Here is an 18,054-nt window from a genome sequence, read left to right as displayed (position 1 = left end):
TTATACCTTGTGAAAGTGGGCGGGTCGCTATACTGATTAGTCATTGTCTTCCTTCACAGAAGTTTTCTCCTAGTTCAGAAGATCGCCTTTCTCCTGAACTAAATCATGAGTGGGTTAGGTTCTCTCCCACCCGTTCTCCCCGCCATAGTGACATTTTTGCGTCTACTTTGTATGGATCTGGTATGTCAGGTGAGTAAACAACTTGGATAAAGAAACAATGATGTTAATATTGCTGTAATATTGAAGTATGTAGATACATCAGTTATTCTTAGCCTAAAATTACCTACTAGGTACTGTACCTCGGAGTCTCGCTCCATGTCCTGCTGTTACCGCAGTTTTAAGGAATCCAATCTACACCGCTTGGAGTCATCGTGTGCCATCTAATAACTGTCCCTCCTCTACAGGCCAGGTCTGCTCTCAGCACATGCATCAAAGGTATTTCTATTTGTTTAATGTCTGTTCATTTGTCCTCCACTTTGCACTCATAAACTTTAAATCAGATCTACGCTGTTTGCTTTAGGGTAGGTGCACACGGTCAGTAAACGCTGTGGGTTGGACGCCGCGTACATCCGCAGCGTCCAACCCGCAGCATCCAGATACTACAGTATAGTAGATGGGATTTTAAGAAATTCCATGTCCACTATGTGTGCACCGACTCCCGTGGCTTCCCTGCAGAGATAGACATGTGGTGCGTCTCGCCAGACCACAGCACGTCTCTGCAATGTATTAGACTCAGTGAGTCCGCACGTTTCCATGAACACATGCGGAATCACCTGCGTTCAAAAGCCAGCAGCACTTTGGACACAGTGGACACTGACTGTGTGCACATACCCTTACAAATGCTTAAAACAACTATTTATTGCTCACAAATTACCAAATTACTATTTCCAAAATAGGGAGTGTGAGGGTAATGTATCTTTAAAGACCATGCATGATGCAGTATTGCAGTAACAGCCAAAGCACTAACATTGTTCATAGCTCCTAGCGTAAATTGTGCATGTGTGAGCTCTGGAAGAACTAGTCATCATTGTTGGTTACGTGTAAAGAAAATAAAACTACATAATAGTTTTCACTGTTACTATGACTTTCATGAAAGTTGATCTTTCATTATTATGAGGAACGTTGACAGTTTTTCTAAAATACAGGACTACTGTTTTCTGTAAGAAGGACGGCATTTGTCCTAATCACAGGAATTGTGGTGATTTGGGTTGTACACAATGTGTTATTTGCAAACATTATATTTGGAAGAAAATATTTGAACTGGATTTTAAAGATTTGTATTTTATGTAACTGTATTCTAACTACTTGCAGTGCTCAACACCATGGCAGGTTAAGCTTGGATCTGAGTCATAAACACCCCAGTGAATACTGTGATACCTCCCGTCCAAGAGTACCACATGGCTCAAACTCTCTACCATCAAGTGCACGTTTAGGTAAGACATCTTATGCTTTGTAACTTATTTATGATATTTTCTCATCCGTGTCATTGGGGATGTAGAGACTTTTGAGTGCAGCTGCTGCTACCATATTAGGAGGCAGACACTAAATAGTAGGCAGCCCTGCTGGTACACCGGGGGAGCCAAAGCAAAGAGAATAAACTTGTGGAAACAGTATTTCAGAGTTAAGAGACTACAGAAACAAAAAAACCATGACCATGTGATATTTCGGTTTTTCTTTTTTAATAAATTTGCTAACATTTCAACATTTCAGGTTTTTTTCAGTTAAGATGGGGTGCAGAGTGTACATTAATGAGAAAAATGAACTTATTTGAATTTACCAAATAGATGCAATGAAACAAAGGGTGAAAAATATAAAGGGGTCTGAATACTTTCCGTACCCACTGTACTTTGGAATTGATTAGAAAGTGTCTTAGTAAACATCCAATTTTTTGTTTGTTAAATAGTAGCTAAACATTTATAACTTTTTTTTTTAAATACTCAAGTTCCCTTTTTTTATTCTAAGCAGATCAGTGGGGGCTTGGACCAGAGATCCCTTTGATCACTCTAAAAACTCTGCTAGAGGTGCACAGCTGAATCACTAGGAGCAGGCATCTCTTGCCTGACAGCACACACAGAGCGGGGTACAGATTCAAAAAAAATCCTAAGGCTTCTTTCACACTTCTGCCTTCCAAATCTGCACAGGATCCGTCAAGACTTTGAAATGACGGATCCTGTGCAGATTGTGGAAAACGTGTGCACTGGGCCCGTCTTTCTGACTGACCCATCGATGCTATGTGCACCTGTTGTGTATGTGTCTTTGCAGTGGTTTTCCGCTGCAAAAATGCATACACAACACAAACCAGGTTAAAAAAAATAAAAAATTGCAGTATTCTCACCTACCGACGTCCTCCGCAGCGATGCTCCCGGCAGCTAGCGTTCCTAGTAATACATTGTGAAATCTCACGAGACCGCGACTTCTTGCGAGATTTCGCAATGTATTACTTGGAACGCTAGCTGGGGCGGCGTAGCTGCCGGGAGCATCCGTGACGCTGTGCGGGAACGTCGGTAGGTGAGAATATTGCAATTTTTTTTTATTATTATTTTTAATATTATATCTTGTTACTATTGATGCTGCATAGGCAGCATCAATAGTAAAAAAGAGAGAGGGAGCAAGCGAGAGAGAATTTCCCTGACGGGAAATTCTTCCACGCATGCTCAGTTTGAAAAGACGGGACCCATCACTGGATTCTTGCTTTTCACAGTCAGCGATGCATTCTGCACTCATAGGCTTCCATTGTAGCCAGTGACGGACAGCGCAGGATGCGTCGCTGACCGATTTTCCGACGTGCAGAAAAAACGTTCCTCTGCCCGACGGACTTTTTTTTTTTCTTCATTTTTTTTATGAAATCCATCACAATCCGTCGCTAATACAAGTCTATGGGAAAATGATAATTTTTTTTGCAGGATCCTGCATTCTCAAAAATCGACGGATTGTGACGGGAGCTGAAAGATGGAAGTGTGAAAGAGGCTAAAAAGCTTCTTAAGGCCGGAATCACATTAGAGAGGAATACGGACGAGTGCTATGCGAGAAAAAAATCACATAGCACTCGGCCCAATGTTAATCTATGCCCCATTATCAGTTTTTTTCTTGGCCGTATTATACGTGCGAGTAAAATTGCAGCATGCTGCGATTTGCACCTTATATCGGCCAAGACTCGCCAATGAACGTTTATGGGTGCTAGAAAAACTCGCACACCACACGGACCATAAGTGTTACTTGCAAAAAATACGCACCCGTGTCCTTTCGAAAAGCCGGTAATTCTGTGCGGTGTACAGTAAAATCACACTGACAGGTTAGAATAGAATAGATAAAATAAATGTATACACATAGTATAGGTACATATATATATATATATATGTGTATTTCATAGAGAGGTAGCAGAATAGCCGATAATTTAATTGTCGGCTACGGTAATATCATTACAGAACCCGACAGGATATGACACATGACATACAGTAAACATTGCATATCCGTTAGTTTTTTTTATATGTCCCTCACTAATAATGTTAGTAGTGTGTGTGTAAAATTATAGAGCTGTAGTTGTTAAAGTAAAGGATTAATTCATGGAAAAAACAGGCGTAAACCATGTCTCATATCCTGTCAGGTTCTGTAATGATTTTACAGATGCCGACATTTGAATTATCGGCTATTCTGCTATCTAGCTGTGTATAAAATATAAAGATGTATATATATATATATATATATATATATATATATATGTATATATATATGTATATATATATATATATACATATATATGTCTCACTGACATACAGTTAGGGCCAGAAATATTTGGACAGTGACACAAGTTTTGTTATTTTAGCTGTTTACAAAAACATGTTCAGAAATACAATTATATATGTAATATGGGCTGAAAGTGCACACTCCCAGCTGCAATATGATAGTTTCCACATCCAAATCGGAAAAAGGGTTTAGGAATCATAGCTCTGTAATGCATAGCGTCCTCTTTTTCAAGGGACCAAAAGTAATTGGACAATGGACTCTAAGGGCTGCAATTAACTCTGAAGGCGTCTCCCTCGTTAACCTGTAATCAATGAAGTAGTTAAAAGGTCAGGGGTGGATTCCAGGTGTGTGGTTTTGCATTTGGAAGCTGTTGCTGTGAGCAGACAACATGCGGTCAAAGGAACTCTCAATTGAGGTGAAGCAGAACATCCTGAGGCTGAAAAAAAAGAAAAAATCCATCAGAGAGATAGCAGACATGCTTGGAGTAGCAAAATCAACAGTTGGCTACATTCTGAGAAAAAAGGAATTGACTGGTGAGCTTGGGAACTCAAAAAGGCCTGGGCGTCCACGGATGACAACAGTGGTGGATGATCGCCGCATACTTAATTTGGTGAAGAAGAACCCGTTCACAACATCAACTGAAGTCCAGAACACTCTCAGTGAAGTAGGTGTATCTGTCTCTAAGTCAACAGTAAAGAGAAGACTCCATGACAGTAAATACAAAGGGTTCACATCTAGATGCAAACCATTCATCAATACCAAAAATAGACAGGCCAGAGTTAAATTTGCAGAAAAACACCTCAAGAAGCCAGCTCAGTTCTGGAAAAGTATTCTATGGACAGATGAGACAAAGATCAACCTGTACCAGAATGATGGGAAGAAAAAAGTTTGGAGAAGAAAGGGAACGGCACATGATCCAAGGCACACCACATCCTCTGTAAAACATGGTGGAGGCAACGTGATGGCATGGGCATGCATGGCTTTCAATGGCACTGGGTCACTTGTGTTTATTGATGACATAAGAGCAGACAAGAGTAGCCGGATGAATTCTGAAGTGTACCGGGATATACTTTCAGCCCAGATTCAGCCAAATGCTGCAAAGTTGATTGGACGGCGCTTCATAGTACAGATGGACAATGACCCCAAGCATACAGCCAAAGCTACCCAGGAGTTCATGAGTGCCAAAAAGTGGAACATTCTGCAATGGCCAAGTCAATCTCCAGATCTAAACCCAATTGAGCATGCATTTCACTTGCTCAAATCCAGACTTAAGACGGAAAGACCCACAAACAAGCAAGACCTGAAGGCTGTGGCTGTAAAGGCCTGGCAAAGCATTAAGAAGGAGGAAACCCAGCGTTTGGTGATGTCCATGGGTTCCAGACTTAAGGCAGTGATTGCCTCCAAAGGATTTGCAACAAAATATTGAAAATAAAAATATTTTGTTTGGGTTATGTTTATTTGTCCAATTACTTTTGACCTCCTAAAATGTGGAGTGTTTGTAAAGAAATGTGTACAATTTCTACATTTTCTATCAGATATTTTTGTTCAACCCTTCAAATTAAACGTTACAATCTGCACTTGAATTCTGTTGTAGAGGTTTCATTTCAAATCCAATGTGGTGGCATGCAGAGCCCAACTCGCGAAAATTGTGTCACTGTCCAAATATTTCTGGCCCTAACTGTATATATATTTAAAACTACGGTATATTTATGTTTTCATATTTAAGGCCATGGATCCATTATATGTTCATTTTGCAAGCCGGCGAGATAATCTCGCCATACGGAAGCCATATGGATGTCACACAGATGTTTACATGCTAGAAAATCGCATGCTCGCATTGCACACGGATGATATACGGATCACTGTTCAGGGAACATTTCTGCGATTCTCGTCCGTGTAAAACGGACCGATTTTGTATGTGTTGTGTGTGACTCCAGCCTAACTCAGAGAGACTGGCAATCTCTCGTAGATTGTACAGGTGTTCTTTGACCTAGGAAACAAGCAGTATGCAATATAATTAAAAATACTTCTGTTCTTGATCAGAAAGAGGATTTTAACCTCTTTCTGCTATCGGACAGAATAGTATGTCCGATAGCAGATCTCCTGCTTTGATGCTTGCTCCGGCAGTGAGCCCGCATAAAAGCCGGGACATGTCAGCTGTTTTGTACAGCTGACATGTGCTCGAAATAGCGGCTGGTGGAATCGCGATCCACTCGTCGCTATTAACTACACTGCTCAAAAAAATAAAGGGAACACTTAAACAACAGAATATAATTCCAAGAAAATCAAACTTCTGTGAAATCAAACTGTCCACTTAGGAAGCAACACTGTTTTACAATCAATGGAATAGACAACAGATGGAAATTTTTTGCAATTGTCAAGACACACTCAATAAAGGAGTGCTTCATCAAGTGGGGACCACAGACCACTTCTCAGTACCAATGCTTTCTGGCTGATGTTTTGGTCACTTTTGAAAGTTGGTTGTGCTTTCACTCTTGTGGTAGCATGAGACGGACTCTACAACCCACACAAGTGGCTCAGGTAGTGCAGCTCATCCAGGATGGCGCATCAGTGTGAGTTGTGGCAAGAAGGTTTGCTGTGTCTGTAACTGTAGTGTCCAGAGGCTGGAGGCGCTACCAGGAGACAGGCCAATACACCAGGAGACGTGGAGGGGCCGTCGGAGGGCAACAACCCAGCAGCAGGACCGCTTCCTCAGCTTTTGTGCAAGGAGGAACAGGACGAGTACTGCCAGAGCTCTGCAAAATTATCTCCAGCAGGCCACAAATGTGTATGTGTCTACACAAATGGTTAGAAACCGACTCCATGAGGATGGTCTGAGTGTCCGACGTCCACAGATGCGGGTTGTGCTCACAGCCCAACACCGTGCAGGACGATTGGCAGTTGCCACAGAACACCAGGATTGGCAAATTTGCCTCTGGCGCCCTTTGCTCTTCACAGATGAAAGCAAGTTCACACTGAGCACATGTGACAGAGTCTAGAGGCGCCGTGGAGAGCAATCTGCAGAATGCAACATCCTTCATCATAACCACTTTGGCAGGGGTCAGTAATGGTGTGGGGTGACATTTCTTTGGGGGGCCGCACAGCCCTCCATGTGCTCGCGAGAGGTAGCTTGAATGCCATTAGGTACAGAGATGAAATCCTCAGACCCCTTGTGAGACCATATGCTGGTGCGGTTGGCCATGGGTCCTCCTAATGCAGGACAATGACAGAACTGATGTGGCTGGAGTGTGTCAGCAGTTCCTGCAAGATGAAGCTATGGACTGGTCCGCCCGTTGCCCAGACCTGAATCCTAACTCGCACCATCCACCAATGTCACATTGCATCACAGACTGTCAAGGAGTTGGGGAATGATTTTGTCCAGGTCTGGGAGGAGATTTCTCAGGAGACCACCCGCAGCCTCATGAGGAGCATGCCCAGGCATTGTAGGGAGGTCATACAGGCATGTGGAGGCCACACACACTACTGAGCATCATTTAATTGTCTTGAGGTATTTCCACTGAAGTTGGATCAGCCTGTAACTTATTTTTCCACTTTGATTTTAAGCATCATTCCAACTCCAGACCTCCGTGTTATATTAGTTGTGATTTACGTTGATATTTTTTAGGTTTTATTGATCTCAACACATTCCACTATGTAATGAATAAAGATTTACAACTGGAATATTTCATTCAGTGATATCTAGGATGTGGGATTTTAGTGTTCCCTTTATTTTTTTGAGCAGTGTAGTTAAATGCCACTGTCAAACGCTGACAACGGCATTTAACAAGTGCTTTCGTACATCTGGCCGGAAATGCATGCATCGGTGACCCCCATCATGTGATCTGGTGTTATCGGTGCGTCAGCATAACAACCAGAGGTCTCCTGAAGACGTCTATGGTTGTTGATGCCAGATTGCTTAGGAGCATCGCTCCTGTGTAGCAGAGCCGATCAGGATATGCCAGTTTCTAGCCTTCCATGGAGACTATTGAAGTATGGCAAAAGTAAAAAAAAAATGTTTCAAAAAATATGAAAAAAATATAAAAAATATAAAAGTTCAAACACCCCCCTTTCGCTCCATCCAAAATAACACAATAAAAAAAAATCCAACCTACACATATTTGGTATCGCCAGGTTCAGAATCACCCGATCTATCAATAAAGAAAAAGGATTAAGCTGGTCGCTAAACGGCGCAGCGAGAAAAAAAATGCCAAACTCCAGAATTACGGTTTTTTTGGTTGCCGCAACTTTGCATTAAAATGCAATAACAGGCGATCCAAAGGACATGTCTGCACCAAAATGACATCAATGGAAACGTCAGCCCGGCGCGCAAAAAATAAGCCCTCTCCCGACCCGAGATCCTAAAAGATGGAGACGCTACGGGCCTCGGAAAATTGCACAGTTTTGTTTTTTTTAAGCAAAGTTTGGAATTTTTTTTCACCACTTACATAAAAAATAACCTAGACATGTTTGGTGATTATGAACTCACTAGATGGTGGCCCGATTCTAACGCATCGGGTATTCTAGATTATGCATGTCCACTTACTATATTGCACAGCCCACGTAGTTTATTGCCCAGCCACGTAGTATATTGCCCAACCACGTAGTATATTTCCCAGCCACGTAGTATATTGCCCAGTGACGTAGTATATTGCCCAGCCACTTCGTATATTGCCCAGCCACTTCGTATATTGCCCAGCCACTTCGTATATTGCCCAGTCACGTAGTATATTGCCCAGCCACGTACTATATTGCCCAGCTATGTAGTATATTGCCCAGTGACGTAGTATATTGCCCAGCCACATAGTATATTGCCCAGCCACATAGTATATTCCCCAGCCACGTAGTATATTGCACTGTGACGTAGTATATTGCCCAGTCACGTAGTATATTGCCCAGCCACGTAGTATATTGCCCAGCCACGTAGTATATTGCACAGTGACGCAGTATACAGCACAGAGCCATGTAGTATACAGCACAGACACGTAGAATACTGCCCAGTCACGTAGTATATTGGCCAGTCACGTGGTATATTGCCAAGCCATGTAGTATATTGCCCAGCCACGTATGTAACAGATTAAAAAAGACTTAAAATAAAAAATAAACATATACTCACCTTCCGAGGGCCCCTTATAGTCCTGACGCCTGTGTGCGGTGCACGCGGCAGCTTCCGGTCCCAGGGTTGGTATGAGCGCAGGACCTGTGATGACGTCGCGGTCACATGACCGTGACGTCATGGCCGGTCTTTCTCGCATAGCATCATTGGCACCGTAACCTGCCGCTTGCACTGCCGAGGAGAGTGCGCGACGTCAGAGGGTGAGAATAACGTTTTTTTTTTATTATTATTATTTGTAAAATTAGATCTTTTTACTATTGATGCTGCATACGCAGCATCGATAGTAAAAAGTTGGTCACACAAGGTTAATAGCTGTGTTAATGGAGTGCGTTGCACCGCGGTCCATTAACGCTGGCATTAACCCTGTGTGAGGGCTGACTGGAGAGGAGTAAGGAGCGGGCACTGACTGCGGGGAGGATGAAGCGGCCATTTTGCCGGCGGACTGTGCCCGTCGCTGATTGGTTGTCGCAATGGTCATGGGCGTTTTGCCATGACCAATCAGCGACTTGGATTTCCATGACAGACAGAGGCCACGACCAATGAATATCCGTGACAGACAGACAGAAGGACAGACGGAAGTGACCCTTAGACAATTATATAGTAGTTAGTGACCTGGAGAATCATAATGGCAGGTCAGTTTTAGCATTTAGTGAACCTAGGAAAAAAGCCAAACAAAAACAAATTTGGGATTGCACTTTTTTTTGCAGTTTCACTGCCCTTGGAATTTTTTTTCCGTTTTCTAGTACACGACATGGTAAAACCAATGGTGTCGTTCAAAAGTACAACTCGTTCTGCAAAAAATAAGCCCTCACATGGCCATACTGATGTAGAAATAAAAAGGTTATGGATGTGCGAAGGAGAGGAGCGAATAACAAAAGCGCAAAACCAAAAATATCTCCGATCATTAAGGGATTAATAAGAGGTGAAATGCATAGTTACTGTTTTTTACAAGCGCTTTGCAATTTTATCCATTTAAAGAGAATCTGTCAGCAGGTTTTTGCAACCTCTTAAGATTGCTGCCAGATGTACAGTCATGGACAAAAATTTTGAGAATGAGACAAATATTAATTTTTCCAAAGTCTACTGCTTCATTTTTTCTAATGGCAATTTGCATATACTCCTGAATGTCAGAGTGATCAGCTTAACAGCAATTACTGTACTCGCAAAGTCAATATTTGCCCAGAAAATGAACTTTAACCCCCAAAACACATTTCAACATCATTGCAGTCCTGCCTTAAAAGGAGCAGCTAACATCGTTTTAGTGATTGATCCATTAACACAGGTGTGGGTGTTGATGAGGACAGGGCTGGCGATCAATCAGTAATGATTAAGTAAGAATGACATCACTGGACACTTTAAAAGGAGGCTGGTGCTTGGTATCATTGTTTCTCTTCAGTTAACCATAGTTATCTCTAAAGAAACACGTGCAGCCATCATTGCACTGCACAAAAATGGCCTAACAGGGAAGAGTATCGCAGCTACAAAGATTGCACCTCAGTTAACAATCTATCGCATCATCATCATGAATGAGAGAGCTTCCATTGTTGTCAAAAAGGCTCCAGGGCGCCCAAGAAAGACCAGCAAGCGCCAGGACCGTATCTTAAAACTGTTTCAGCTGCGGGATCGGACTACCAGCAGTGCTGAGCTTGCTCAGGAATGGCAACAGGCTGGTATGAGTGCTTCTGCACGCACTGTGAGGCGGAGACTCTTTGAGCAAGGCCTGGTTTCAAGGAGGGCAGCAAAGAAGCCACTTCTCTCCAGAAAAAACATCAGGGACCGACTGATATTCTGCAAAAGGTACAGGGAGTGGACTGCTGAGGACTGGGGCAAAGTCATTTTCTCTGATGAATCCCCTTTTTGATTGTTTGGGACATCTGGAAAACCGCTTATTCGGAGAAGAAGAGGTGAGCGCTACCACCAGTCTTGTCTCATGCCAACTGTAAAGCATCCTGAAACCATTCATGTGTGGGGTTGCTTCTCAGCCAAGGGAATCGGCTCACTCACAGTCTTGCCTAAAAACACAGCCATGAATAAAGAATGGTACCAGAATGTCCTCCAAGAGCAACTTCTCCCAACCCTCCAAGAGCAGTTTGGCGCCCAACAATGCCTTTTCCAGCATGATGGAGCACCTTGCCATAAAGCAAAGGTGATAACTAAATGGCTCATAGAACAAAACATAGAGATTTTGGGTCCATGGCCTGGAAACTCCCCAGATCTTAATCCCATTGAGAACTTGTGGTCAATCATCAAGAGACGGGTGGACAAACAAAAACCAACAAATTCTGGCAAAATGCAAGCATTGATTATGCAAGAATTGACTGCTATCAGTCAGGATTTGGTCCAGAAGTTGATTGAGAGCATGCCAGGGAGAATTGCAGAGGTCTTGAAGAAGAAGGGTCAACACTGCAAATATTGACTTGCTGCATTAACTCATTCTAACTGTCAATATAACCTATTGGTACTCATAATATGATTGCAATTATATTTCTGTATGTGATATAAACATCAGACAAACACTAATAAAACCAGAGGGCAGCAGATCATGTGAAAATATAATTTTGGTGTCATTCTCAAAAATGTTGGCCATGACTGTATGCAAAGAAGCTGAATCCAACTATGTATCAGTTAGATTACTGAGTGCAGCTGTTCTTTCTCAATCAGATTGTTTAGATTTAGCTTTGAAGAAGAGCAGAGAAAGCTAACCCCGCCCACACCAGGCTCTATATGTACAAAGTCCATAAACAGTGAGGAGCTTTCAAATAAATCTTTAAGTGTATGTGCACAAGTTGTAGATTTGCCTGTGGAATTTTCTGTGCAGATTCTTCCTCTCTTTTTTTCATGCAGATTTGTATGAATTTTTGAAAGCTAAATAAAGACCGATTATTGAACAAAAAAAAGATTTGTGATGTCATTTCTTGTCCAACCTCTTCATTTACATTCTCCATTGAAGAATAAAATTTACACATACAGAAAGATAGATAGATCTATAGATAGATAGATCTATAGAAAGATCTATCTCTAGATCTATCTATAGATAGATCTATTTATCTATAGATCTATCTACAGATCTTTCTATCTATCTATCTATTTATAGGTTAAAAAATTGGAACAGCACCAAACACAGTACCTTAACAAAGTGCATGTATCCCCAGCCAGCAATCTCAGAAGGCTCCTTGCAATAGTAGGAAAAAAAAAAGGGGAAACAGCACAGCAGACTTCCAGAAAAAAAAGTGATGTTTATTGCCCAAATGGCGTGGTGGCGTTTTGGATTCGGCTTAAGAAAGGATTGCATCCTAAACATCGCCGTGCCATTTGGGCAATAAACATCACTTTTTTTTCCTGAAAGTCTGCTGTGCTGTTTCCCCTTTTTTTTCTACTATCTATAGATTTATCTATCCATCTATCTTTGTATCTATTTATCTATACGTATTCACAATGAGTTGCCCATGCCTCCCGAAGAAGCAGTGCGAAACGCGCGTTGGGGCAGAGGGACGCCAAGAGGATTCCACATGGCTGCACGTCAGGTAATAGGACTGTCCTATATTTATCATTTAGAGCAAAATCATCATACAACTAAGTACATGCAGGCACAGGGGGACAAATATAGATTCATCCTGCAATGTAGGAATGCCTAGGTAGTCTCTATTTTTCGCTCTCACATATAAAAAATTAAGGGATTTTACTCAAGTAATAAGAGATGTTCAGTTCACTGCTCTTGTGGCCAATGTTTTGGAATACCCTATGGTAATGAAGTCCCTCGTCATAGGACTTAGTACCCTTCCTTTTATGTAACTCCTTGTTTTTAAGGTTTATTAATAAAAGTGATACTTTATACATGAGTACTACTTAGGGGAACATTTCTTATTGTTGTTTGGTCACAATTAAATGATAAGCTATTTATCTATGCATATATCTATTTATCTATAGATGTATCTTTCAATATATCTATCCATCTAGCTATAGATAGATCTATCTATAGATAGATAGGTAATACCAAGCCAGATGTTTAGTAATAAACATAATAAAATGGTACTTAAAGAGTTAAATAAAGACACACACACAAAATCTGCATTGGCTGGGTTCACACTTGCAAGAAACTCGCACCTAAATACCCAGACCTGCTGCCGCCACTGGGACCGGAGCGTTCGGCTACATAGAAATACATGCAGCCGCACACTCTGGTCCCAAGTGCCGGCGGCAGTGCCGGGTTTTGAGGTGTGAGACTCGTGCGAGTTTCTCGCGAGTATGACCCTGGCCTTAAACGCAATATCTGTTTAATTTAAAAAAATGGAAAAAAGCGTGGGCCTCAGCGCAATTTTCAAGTCCAGAGTGGGAAAACCAGCAACTGTGGGCCGATGGTTGTAGCCTGGGATGGGGTTATTACCCATGGATCTTCCCAGGCTATGAATATCAGCCCACAGCTGTATATTTAGCCTTTATGGCTGTTAAAATAGGGGGACCCCCCAAGTAAAAATGACGTGAGTTCCCCCTATAATTTATAGCCAGAAAGGCTATGCATACAGCTGCAGGCTGATATTCATAGTCTAGAGAGGGGCCATGGATTTTGCCTCCCCACATGCTACAAATACCAGGTCCCAGCCGCCCCAGAAATGGCGCATCTGTAAGATGCGCCAATTCCGGGACTTAGTCTCTCTCTTCCCACTGCCCTGTAGCAGTGGCAATGGGGTAATAAGGGGATAATGTCACCTTTGTATTGTAAGGTGACATCAAGTCTGGTTAGTAATGGAGAGGCGTCAATAAGACACCTATCCATTATTAATCCTATAGTAGTGAAAGAGTTAACAAAACACAGCCAGAAAAAAATTATTTTAATATTCTTAATTTCACCATACTTACAACCACGCCTAATTCCCCGAAGCCATCGATCACCTGCAAAAAATAAAAAATAATAAACCAACCGTATACTCCCTGTCCGATATTGTCCAATTAATGAGTGTTCCATGACGATCTCCCCTATAGAACAGTGACATCTGGTGATGTCACTGCTCTATAGACCTCCTGTGATGCACTGACAGGAGATAATGTCTCCTGCAGTGCATTGCTGAAGAGGTTACCTGAGAGTTCATTCTCTCGCTTTGCAGCAGTGCTGCGTGGGAATTTTCTCACACAGTGTTGCCGGCAAGAGAATGAACTTAAGTGACCTCTATCCCAGCTGCAGCGGAGGGATATACAGTACATCGCGGAGTATTACCCCCCGCTGTCAGTTCATCGCGGGACCCCTGTAAAGCATGCACATCTCCCGATATCACTGTTCTACACGGGACACTCGTTAACTGGACTACGGCAGAAAGGTAAGTATAGGTTGGTTTATCATGTTATTTTTATCAGAGGAGAATCGAGGGCTTCGGGGACTAGTTGATTAGTAAGTATGTACTCTATGTGTTAGGGTTGGCGGAACGCACCAAATATATAGTTTATTAGATGGAATTGGTGCGTTCGCAACCCGGGATCCACCGTGCAGGAAAGTACCTGCTGCTAAGTAAGACGGACTATATGGCGGTACTATAAGTATAAATACAAGGGTTAACTTCACCCTGCGTGAAGGAAGCGATCCTGTTGCGTCACAGGACCGCGGTACCGCACATAGAGCGCGAGCAATAAGTCAGCGAACACAACCCCAACTAGGATTGAAGTCCGATTAGACCACTGCTGGCACAACACCGCAACTGGGTGTGTAAGGAAACTATTGAAATAGTAAATAAGGCACGAGAGTGCGTGCGGTGCCGCACTGACGGACGCCACTAACCACCCAGGCTTGGGTAAGTAAAGCACAGAGGAAGCGCACGGCGCCGTACTGGCGGGCACAGCAACTGGACGCTGTGATGTGTGTAACGTGCTGTTGGATAAGTCGGGCGCTAGATAGCAAACATACACCTTCCGCGAACAGACATTCAATAGGGAGGGTTATTTAAAGAGCGACTTTCACTCACAACACACACATATTTACAAGACAATACTAGCGCATGGCCGTGCGGTCATGCGCAGTTTATATAGTTGCAGCACAGGAAGCTGCTACTGAAGTTTTTGCCCTTTCAGGACCTTCCAGAAGGACCAATGGAAAGTGCTGCAGTACCTGAGCATGTTTTGCCCTTTCAGGACCTTCCAGGAGGACCAATGGAATGTACTGCAGCACCTGAGCATGTGACCGAACATGTGGCCCTCGACCTCCAATGGGAGACCCTGCCCTGGGCATGCTCAGTGTGAGTAAACAAGGACTTAGTCCCAGAGAGGCTCGCTCGCCGCAGATCAGTGCAGGGTACCATAGGAAAGCCAGAAAAGGCAGTAGTGACCCTATGCACCGAATCAGCCTCAGCGAGACGCCGGGAGCGACGTCTCCGCTGAGCAGAGCCCACTGTGGCCGATACCGAATGGGAGACCGCAGCAGACACGGATCGAGATTCCCCCTGTGCAGCAGAGGAAACTCGACTCCTAACATTACCCCCCCTCCTATAGCCCCCCCTCTTTGAGCCTCACTACGCTCAAAAGCTGCGATAAGCAGCGGAGCCCGAATGTGCTCCACAGGCTCCCAGGTTCTATCCTCTGGGCCGTGACCCTTCCAGTCCACCAGATAAAATTTCTTGCCACGTACCACCTTGCACCCCACAATAGCATTCACCTCAAACTCATCTGTGGATGAACCCGATGTCCCAGCAGATGACTCAGAAAACCGGGACAAATGAACGGGCTTTAAGAGGGAAACGTGGAAAGTATCGGTGATACCAAGGCGTGGAGGAATAGCCAAACGGTAGACCACAGGGTTGACCTGTTCCAGAACCTTAAACGGGCCAATGTAGCGAGGAGCAAACTTAGTGGACTCAACTCGCAGCCTGATGTTACGGGCGGAGAGCCACACTAAGTCGCCAGGAGCAAAGACCGGAGCGGGGCGCCGGTGTGTATCAGCTGAAACCGTCATTCTCTCCTTGGAGGCCCGGATGGCATCCTGTGTGCGGTCCCAGATGTCACGTGCCTCCACCGCCCAGTCTGCCACCCTAGAATCGGTGGATGACACGGGCATGGGCACAGGGACACGCGGATGCTGGCCGTAATTAAGGAGAAAAGGAGTTTCACCAGTGGAATTGGCTACGGCGTTGTGCAGGGCAAATTCCGCCCAAGGTAGCAAAGATGCCCAGTCATCCTGCCTAGCAGAGACGAAATGTCGCAAATATGTCACCAGAGTCTGGTTGGTTCTCTCCACCAACCCATTCGTCTCGGGATGGTATGCAGAGGAGAGGTTTAACTCTATGCTGAGTAAACGGCAGAGCTCTCTCCAAAACCGAGATGCGAACTGGGGACCCCGATCGCTGACAATCTTATCAGGCATTCCATGCAATCGGAAAACGTGTTTAATGAACAACACCGCCAAGGCCCGTGCTGAGGGTAACCGAGGAAGCGGCACCAAATGCACCATCTTGGAGAAATGGTCGGTGACAACCCAAATAATGGAGCAGCCACGCGACTTGGGTAGACCCACCACAAAGTCCATCCCGACCATCTCCCAGGGCCTGTCTGCCACCGGTAGAGGGTAAAGCAACCCAGCAGGCCGTTGCCGAGGAGACCGATTCTGGGCGCAAGAAACGCACGCCTGAATATAGTCCTTGACATCTCGGGCCATATGCGGCCACCAGTATGTTCTCGCCAGAAGCTCAGATGTCCTCTTGGTCCCAAAATGCCCACCCACTCTGGAGGAGTGAGCCCAAGAGAGAACCTCCGGTCGCAAGTTAGCTGGTACGAAAGTCTTGCCCGGGGGCACAGACTCTAGCGAAACCGGAGCTACAGTTCTCAGGCTCTCAGAAGGGACAATAAGCCGAGGCTCCTCCTCCTCCGATGACACCACGGAGCGGGAGAGAGCGTCAGCACGAACGTTCTTCTCCCCGGAGAGGAAATGGAGAGTAAAATGGAACCGGGAGAAGAACAGGGACCATCTAGCCTGGCGAGAATTCAGCCGCTGGGCCATTTGCAGATACACCAAGTTCTTGTGGTCAGTGAAGACTTGGAAGGGAAAGCGAGCTCCCTCCAAGAGATGTCTCCACTCCGAAAAAGCCAACTTCATGGCCAGCAACTCCCTGTCCCCGATGGAATAATTCCTCTCCGCTGGTGTGAAGGTCTTGGAGAAGAAGAAGCAAGGATGCTTCCGACCTTGAGCATCCTTTTGGAAAAGGACTGCTCCAGCACCAACGGATGAGGCATCCACCTCCAAGATAAATGGCTTATCAACATCGGGGCAATGTAGGATGGGAGCGCTAGCGAAGTGTGACTTGATCGAGAGAAAGGCTTTGGAGACCTCCTCTGACCACAACTTGGGATTTGCTCCCTTCTTGGTGAGGGCAACCAAGGGAGCTACCAAAGTTGAGAAGTGTGGAATGAACTGGCGATAATAATTAATGAACCCCATAAAGCGCTGCACTGCTTTAAGAGAATGGGGTTCCTGCCAGTCCATTACAGCCTGTAGCTTGGCAGGATCCATAGCCAAACCCTGGGCTGAGATGATATAACCAAGGAAAGGCAAGGACTCCTGCTCAAACACACACTTCTCCAACTTGGCGTAGAGGGAGTTTGCCCGTAAGAGGTCGAAGACTTTGCGAACATCTCTCCGATGGGAGTCAATATCTGGAGAGAAGATGAGAATATCATCCAGATAGACTACGACCGAGGTGGTGAGCATATCCCGGAAAATGTCGTTCACAAAGTCTTGGAAAACGGCTGGGGCATTACAGAGCCCAAAGGGCATCACCAGATATTCATAGTGCCCATCCCTGGTGTTAAAAGCCGTCTTCCATTCATCCCCCTCACGGATGCGAATCAGGTTGTAGGCACCCCGCAGATCTAACTTCGTAAATACCCTCGCTCCCCGTAGCCTATCAAACAGCTCAGATATCAGGGGTAATGGGTACTTGTTCTTAACGGTGATGGCGTTAAGACCCCTGTAGTCTATGCATGGACGTAAGTCTCCAGTCTTCTGTACAAAGAAGAACCCAGCCCCTGCCGGTGACACTGACTTCCTAATGAATCCTCTTGCCAGATTCTCTTGGATGTACTGAGACATTGCCTCCGTCTCCGGGAGAGATAACGGATAGACTCGACCCCGGGGAGGCTCAGCACCAGGCAAGAGGTCAATAGGACAGTCATAGGGGCGGTGAGGCGGAAGGGTCTCCGCAGCTCTTTTGGAGAACACGTCT

General features: G+C 44.5%; 1 protein-coding gene across 3 annotated transcripts in view; it reads left to right on the top strand.

The window, feature by feature from the left end:
- Positions 1–18,054, top strand: part of DLG5 (discs large MAGUK scaffold protein 5) — a 679,445-nt gene that overhangs the window by 450,840 nt on the left and 210,551 nt on the right. For all 3 annotated transcript variants that reach the window (XM_069753072.1, XM_069753075.1, XM_069753073.1), the window contains 3 exons: positions 60–189; positions 291–435; positions 1,312–1,433. In XM_069753072.1, coding sequence (XP_069609173.1) covers positions 60–189; positions 291–435; positions 1,312–1,433 — 397 coding nt within the window. The remainder of the gene's footprint in view (positions 1–59; positions 190–290; positions 436–1,311; positions 1,434–18,054) is intronic.

Source organism: Ranitomeya imitator, chromosome 2 (genome assembly GCF_032444005.1).
Source record: "Ranitomeya imitator isolate aRanImi1 chromosome 2, aRanImi1.pri, whole genome shotgun sequence".
In the NCBI taxonomy this organism is placed as follows: domain Eukaryota; kingdom Metazoa; phylum Chordata; class Amphibia; order Anura; family Dendrobatidae; genus Ranitomeya; species Ranitomeya imitator.
This window is presented reverse-complemented; position numbering and strand designations above follow the sequence as displayed.